Below are 8,110 nucleotides of genomic sequence, written 5' to 3'. Positions count from 1 at the left end.
ACCAAATTGCTCATGGATCGTTGGAAGAAGTCGCTCTTTCAGGACATCTTGATATCATTCTTTATTCATGGCAGTGTTTTATGGGCAGAATTATGAGAGAGCCCAGCCCACTCCTTTGGTTGAAAAGCAACCCCGCACATGGATGGTCTCAGGATGCTTCACTGTTGGCACAAGTGTTCACATTTTTCTTCTCCGAACAATCAATTTTCCCAGATGTCCCAAACAGTCGGAAGGGAGCTTCATCAGAGAAAATAACTTTGCACCAGTCTTCTGCTGTCCAATCCTTGTACTTCCTGCAGAATTCCAGTCTGTCCTTGATGTTTTTCTTGGAGAGAAGTGGCTTCTTTGCTGCCCTTCTTGACACCAGGCCGTTGTCCAAAAGTCTTGGCCTCAGTGTGTGTGCAGATGTTCTCACACCAACCTGTTTCCATTCCTGAGCAAGCTCTGCACTGGTGCTGACACGATTCCATAGCTGACTCCTCAGGAGGAGACGGTCCTAGCGCTTGCTGGACTCTCTGGGACGTCCTGAAGACTTCTTCACTGCAGTCGAACCTCTCTCCTTGAAGTTCTTGATGATCCGGTAAATAGTTCTTTCAGGTGCAATATTGTTTGTAGCAATTTCCTTGCATGTGAGGCCATTTTGATGCAAAGCGATGATGGCTGCACGTTTTTCTTTGGAGGTAACCATTGCTAACAAGAACAAAATGATTGGAAGCGCTTCTTCCCTCCTTTTATAGCAATCAGTCTGCTCTTACAGTCTATTTAGTATGATAGTGATTTCATCTGACTAGTACTCATTCACACTTTCACATGTGCTGCTGATATGATTAGTCAGTTAATGTTAGCTGGTCATTTTGTGTCAGGATCAAAAAAAACTGTGAAATTAGTCTTTTTGTGAAAGTTCATTTTTTGGCCAATTAAACTTTTAACAATTTAAAATGCATCTGATCACTCTACACAATAATCTAGAAATAATGTGAATGAACACCACAACAGCTTAAGCAGCAAACTTTGCATAACACAATTTGTCACTGCCAAAACTTTTGGCCATGACTCTACTATAAAAACATCCTGTAAAGCCTAGTTAACACTACACAACTTAAAACGTCGGCAGATCGCTGTGCTGTTCAGACTGCATGACTTGCTGTCTGTCTTGAAGTCTTTGTGGTGTTCACACTACACGACGCTACGTAAATGATGCGCAACAGGGGGTCACACACTACATTAGCTGACTACTCTGTCACCCAACGACTCTATCCGGACCCCAAACTACGTTTTCTCATGAAAACACATGCGAGAAGTTGAACGGGAATGATGCTAAACAAGTGAAACAGGAGTTGTTTATTTGAAAATGGACATCGGGAAAAAATTGGTGCTGCAAGCTGTTTGCGTGATGATTTGTTCTGAAAAATTTTGCTCGATTTCTTGTCTCCAAACTTTTCTTAAAGCCATGTTGCTGCTGCAGTTTTTTTTCCGCTGACCTCAACCCATGCTTTGATCTCTCATTCGCTGTAGCTCGTCGCGACACCTGACACCATGTGATGTCGAGTCGGCCGACCGGTCCAGATATTTTGCATGCTAGATATTCGTTTGGTGTCAGCGGAACATCGGCGCAATGCGTCAGCGAGCCTCTTTGATGCATCGTTGAGTAGTTCACACACAAAGATTGGTGAGCGCTGATCACCCCCTGATATCCCCCCGATCACAGCCCGACCTGTCGGCGAGCTCGTTAACTTGCTAATTGGGTTTAAATCTGGCTTAAAATCCTGTAGTATGAACTAGACATGAGTTTCAGAACTCAAAACTTTCTCGTTAGTCTAAAAACAGCTTATATGGAAGCCAATCTGCCAAAAAGACAGGTTGTGGAATGTGCCACTTTATGACGTAATAGTGTGGCTAAACACCGCCTCCACATAAGAAGATCAATGCCTGCTTCTACATTACTGCCTGTTTAGCCCAGCCCATTAATTTGCACATGTAGTGGGTAGGCTTGCCGCGATAGATGGTGTTGACAGTGATACCGGTGTTAAGCCGCAACACCGGTTACGTCACCGCGGCACCGACCCCCACCGTTGTTTTGATTTTTTATAGAAATAAAAATAATTTAGTTCAGTAAAAGAACAGACACTACAATTAAAAACTGAACGCGGCTGCTCAGTGCAGTGTGCCGAACGACAGTCGCATCACAGATTTAATTTATCCAGTGAGGAGAGTGAGTCGAGCTGACTGACCAGAAGAGTGAGGTGAGACAGACAAAACGATCGCAGATGATTTAGTTTCGAAACGAAATGCAAAAGCGCCTGTTTGTTATTTGTTATTTTATATTAGGCATAGCCTGCCCTATAGCATGGTGTATTTGTATTTGTCTTGTTAATAAAAGTTCTATGTTTTATATATATATGCTAAAGTGAGTTTGACGTTGTATTTTGTTGTTGCATTCAAGCAATTGACACCTAACTGCCGCTAATTAAAAAGTGAAAGTAAAATGTGCAAGGCGCTTTTAAGCTATTTAAAAGCAACGGAAAAGAGGGAAAATTCAAACAAACTAAAAATGAACAATTGCTTTACGCCGAATTGCCGCTATTTCAAAGTGAAAGTAAAATGCGCACGCTGCTTTTACAAGCTATTTAAAAGTGAAGGAAATAGGAAAAGAGGGAACGCCCCCGCCCCCACGGTGATACCGGTATTACCGGTGTTGTCACACGTCGATTAACCGGTGGGAAAATTTCCTCACCGTCACAACCCTAGTAGTGGGTTAATAACGAGAGAGGCATTAGTCTATGCAGAAACCAAAAGATAAAGACGGCTCTGAAGACAACAAGACACTGTGCAGTGCCAAGCTGTGGAAAACTTTATTTTTAATGAAGATCCAGACCACATCAGTTAGAACTTGGTCCTTGGTTCACTTCAATTCGATTTCTGCCAACTTTATTGGATCCGACAGTAATGTTGCATCACACACGAGTGTTAGTAACTGTTTTTATTACGTGGCCACTATTGCTTTGTCTGTTATGACAGTTTGTTTGATATGTACTGAGTATTCATGAGTTTTTAATCTAAATCACAGCAGCGTCCACCTGTGAAGGATGTAGGCTGTCAAACATGTTAGCCAATCATAGCAGTGTTCATTTGCTTCCGAGTCTACAAACCGCCACGCCTATTCAAGCAGAGCATTCCGATGAGGGGGTCAAAATAGGACGGAAAATAGCCTATTACCTCTAAATTATGATGTTTTTGGATGTAAAAATCTTGATAGTATTATTATAAGTGGACCTCAGAGAATAGTACAAGATAAAAAAGGCAGTTCATGACCCCTTTAAGCAATAAAGCAAGCCCCGGATGAGCATTATTAGCAGAGGCTGCAGCCCAAAAAAGCCACTCCAGAGACAGTAGGGACATTAAGTGTGGGTGGTTATCAAGGGATGCAACTGCTCAGAAGAGATTCCGTAAAAAAGAGATTCCCTCTCACTGCATCCATGTCCATTTCTGTTCTTTATTGTTGTTATTTATCAGGGTTGTAGGTTTGCAGCAGTACAGCAATAGGTCTGAATTAGTTGTGCCTGATTATCTCTCTCAGTGGAATCATTCACGTTGCTCTCCAGTGACTGCATTGGGAAATATACCACAAAGCCCACAGATTACAGTAGGAAGGCATAGGCATTATGGAACAGTGCAATCACTAATTGGTAGTAATTAAACCGGGAGAAGATTGTGTTGAGCTTTAGGGACGGATTTGGTTGGGTGAAGCAAATGCAAAAACATAGGAAAGAGGTTTTTCTCTCTTCTTCTCTTTAAAAGCCCTAAAGGAGATTAAAAGAAGATAGTGTTTTAATCTTAAGATTTTATAGAGCCCTTCAGGCTTCATCTAATGGCATTTTGAAATTAAATGCGTGTATTGAACTTTCCTGGAGAGATTGGCATTAAATGGTTAATCATAAATGTGTCTCTTTCATTTTCTGCTCTGTGCCTTTCATTGAAGTCATCAGCAGGGGTTTTAGTGTCTAAAGAGAGCTGTATGATAATAACTTTAGGATTTGTCACCAATGTTCCCTCTAATTTTTTTTTTCTTGCTGAGCAAACCTTTTCTCTATTGGGTGGACATTTCGGCCACCTGAGCAAAAACATTCTTTATATCAGACCTGTACAGCGTGCACACAAAAAAGTGTGTAACTTTTAACGTTAATGTGCTGTTTATATTTGATTTGACCCTTGATGTAACTAAATGATGCACATTTTAGGTTACCTGTGAGAACTTTTTTTTACAGTGCTGTTACCAAGAAATTCTATTATAAATGTTTTTTATAAAAATTCACGCAGAACAGTTCAATTCTTTATAATAAAATAATATGAAAAAAATTAAGCAGATATTACTCATGAATTCCCTTTTTGAGGTCAATTATTTATTAGGTTTATAATATAATTATAACATTATATAATATAATATAAAAACAAACTTAAGCATTTAAACCAGTGTTTCCCAACCAGGGTGCCGTGTAAAAAATAAATTTTTTATATTTTTAAATTGCTAAAATATTCAAAAAAGCTATTATATAATATCCATTTCTGATGTCACCAATAATTAGAGATGCACTGAAATTCCGGCTGCTGAAAATTAGTTCACCACTCAGGATTCACGTTCACGTGGTGTGACACTCTGCGTATTATCCCGCTCTATGCGCTCCGCTTAGTCGCTCATGGCCCATGTGAGTGCTCCACTCATATAGCATTCATGCTCATCGGAACAGCAAAGTCCACTCAAAAATCAAGCTGACAGGAAACATCTATGTAGTACAGTATTGTTTCTGTTTGCAATAGCCCTACTGTGTTGTAACAAGGTGGGGTAAATGGGCAACTCTGGTAACGCTGCCCTCTCATTCATTGATCTGCTTATGCTCACGTGTCCTCTGATAATAATAGCTTTCTAGGATTAAACATTATTTGGATAATTGGTAAATTAACACCCTAAGCAATTTATTTCATTTGTTGGCCTATCGTTATTTTTGATTTGCGCTATCATTAGTAATTTCTTTATTTGTTCTTATTTTATTATTAACTGCTTAGCCTCCTTGTAATTTTTTATTCAATTCAAAGTTTTAAATCAAGCTATCTCGTGCCACTGCAACAAAATTACCCCACTGTAAAATCAAAAATACACTGAGTGAACAAAACTTTGTTTAATTACCATTATAACTAGCTATTTCACAATGTTTTTATATAAAAGCCTACATTAAAATCTGTCCTATAAATTGGTCTTTTCATTAGAAATTAGCCTACTGATTGCCACCATTGATGGACACATTTTTTTTATAATATAAAAAATATCTGTATGACAGTATATTCTGCAGTTCTTCCCTGCTGTACCGAATATCTATTCTTTTCAAAGTAGCATATCGAAGTTAGAAATTCAAATATTGTGACAAAATAAATTTTGTAGGGTGCCACAAATTTGTTAAAATTTCCAAAGGGTGCCGCGACTAAAGAAAGGTTGGGAAATACTGATTTAAACCGATAGAATAGAATAGAAAACAAACTGAAGCATTTAAACTGAGATCTGTAAACTGAAGATTTTCAAAAAACGTGAACATGTAATTCTTATATAATTATCTAAACACCCCTTAGTAGTCGAGTTTGCACACTACACCTGTGTGCGATTGTAAATGTCTTGGAGTTTTGTTACCGTACTGTGCTCATCATCCACTGTTTCCACCACTTAATCAAGCCACTTTTCTTTAAAACATGATGACATTTTATTTCACATGTCATTGCGTTTGCGTAGGCTCTCGTGTTGTGCTATTACGTCCGCAACCATTAAAGTATTTGATTTCATCATTCTCTTTCTATGAAACCTGTAAACCACATTCACCGGTTCTAACTCTATAGTGAAAACAACTCTATAGCGGTTTGCCCGAGCATTGCAACTATTTTGCATTTACTAGAATTCAGTCAAATGACTTTCTCAACTAATTTTTGCATCTGTCCTGTGCTCTGCATATTTTTTTCTTCTGTGCGGTTGCGACGTAAGAAGTGCGTGGCCACTTACGCGCGCAGCATAGAGGGAACATTGTTTGTCACTGATGTAACAACAATAATATGTCTGGAGATCAGGCAGCTCACATCTTCAGCATGTGCATTTGATCTGCATTTCCAATCTTTGCAGGCATGGATTACAACGGCTGATACTTTCAGTCCCAGAGAGGCTCGTGGCATTATTAATATCACACGTGGTAATAATAATAGATCAGTTGTTTATTACAGTGGCATCACAGGAAGTGAATGTTACTCATAGACTGAATGAAAGACGTTTTTTTCTGTAGCTTGACTCATCGTCATTATTCGCAAGGCCAATAATACTGTAGATAAATCTGAACAGAAGAGAAACCGATTCTAATATATCATGATTGGTTCAGTTCTTGACAATAACACAAAATGAAAAGTTTGATTGATTTCTGATTTCACATTTCACATCTGATATCATCAGTACAATGTCTTTCTTCATATTATTTTGCCTGGTGGTTCTATATAGTATTTCTAACTGCAGTTAGACAAGTAAGGGTGGGATGAAGTCGGTATGTGCAACTCAGAGCAGTTTGGCTGGATGAATTATTCAGAAGTGGAGGGTAGCAGGTCTGGATGTGTATGTGGAACTGCCTGTCCCTCTCTGAGGCTGTGTAGTCTCTATTCTGATCGATGCTGTGCACCTGCTGTCAGCTTTCATAAAAGCTCCCCATGGTGCCTTTCAATTCCTCATGCTCTCAAAAGATTTACATCCATAATCAGACGAAAATTTGGTGTGTGTGTTTATTTCAGCTACGAACTTAAAAATGCACAGAATGGAAAAACAAATTAATGATTGGTTGTATTTGATTTAAGCACTTTTTTTGGACAGATTTTTTTTATTTCTTGCTGAATTTTAACATTCATTCCAATGAAAAACTAAATTGTTGTTTTTTGAGGCAAGAAACCTCAACCTTTAACATTTATACAATAAAAATAATATAGATAATATATAATATATCTGATTCATTTGGATGGGTGCTTTTGAGTCTGATTATCCAAGACAGATACACTCACTCTGTTTTCTCAAACTGTCAGCATCGTCCGTCCTCTTAGTGAGGCACTGCCTTTGAGGCATTTGTGCATGTTTGAAGTTCACATACTGGCGTGCAAACATGAACTCCACGCACAGGAGCTGAACCCAACCTTTGCAAAGCCACAGAGGATCTTAAACAAAAGAATGAAGAGAGAGAGAGAGAGAAGCAAAATGTCAAAGAAAGAGGTCATCAAAGGGCCATATTTCCCTACTATCATCTGGTTTATGTGTGTGTGTGTGTGTGTGTGTGTGTGTGTGTATGCCATTCTTTGAAAGCACTGGAGAAAGAGGCCCATTTATTTTGGCTGAAATTGTGGACTGAATTCCGTCTGCTCTTAACAGGATTTGAGAGCCTTGTCCATAGCCACAATGTCTTAAATCACAGTCGTAATGTGTTTTCCTCTCTCTTTTTCAATGTTTCAGGTAGCTGTGAAGAATAACATTGACGTGTTCTACTTCAGCTGCCAATATCCCCTCAGCCTGCTCTTTGTAGAGGACGGAAAGATGGGTGAGTGTGTTTGTGTGCATCTCGGACATGAGCCTTATGTCCATCCTTTAATTATTTTTATTTTGTTATTTTGATCTTATTTTTTGTGTGTTCTTAGGTTCTGTTTGGGTATTATTTTTTTAGTTTTGATTCTTATGTGCACAAGAGTGTGAGCACACGTACCAGATCTGTGTCCAAATGAGTGTAAGAAAGGATGTTGGTGTTTATGTGGTGAGTGTGATAGAGACTGCTTATGCATAAACGGCTTTCCCCAGGAGTCTCTTAAATGGAGTTCAGTCTCTCAGGATATCACACAGATGCACAGTAGCTGTGTCCGAAAAAATACTGCCTTTGCAGGCAGAATATGCAGGTAGGAAGGCATCGAGGCACTCTCGAATCAGGTTGGGATTAACCATATTTGCATTTGGACACGGCTAAAGTGGGGCAGCATGCAAGGTTGGAAAAATATTAAATCCATATGGGTCGTTTTTCCTAATTTCTATCAAGAAGTTATATATATATATATATATATA

At 39.0% G+C, this 8,110-nt stretch overlaps 1 protein-coding gene across 1 annotated transcript in view; it reads left to right on the top strand.

The window, feature by feature from the left end:
• The window catches only part of LOC107592369 (AP-1 complex subunit beta-1-like), a 27,270-nt gene that overhangs the window by 18,630 nt on the left and 530 nt on the right, over positions 1–8,110 (top strand). Inside the window, exon 19 of the mRNA XM_016281870.1 lies at positions 7,514–7,598. Within this exon, the coding sequence (XP_016137356.1) occupies positions 7,514–7,598 (85 nt within the window). The remainder of the gene's footprint in view (positions 1–7,513; positions 7,599–8,110) is intronic.

Source organism: Sinocyclocheilus grahami, unplaced genomic scaffold (assembly GCF_001515645.1).
Source record: "Sinocyclocheilus grahami isolate Dianchi unplaced genomic scaffold, SAMN03320097.WGS_v1.1 scaffold152.1, whole genome shotgun sequence".
NCBI classification, from domain to species: Eukaryota; Metazoa; Chordata; class Actinopteri; order Cypriniformes; family Cyprinidae; genus Sinocyclocheilus; species Sinocyclocheilus grahami.
Note: the sequence above shows the minus strand (reverse complement) of the source record. Positions and strands in the feature narration are given on the sequence as shown.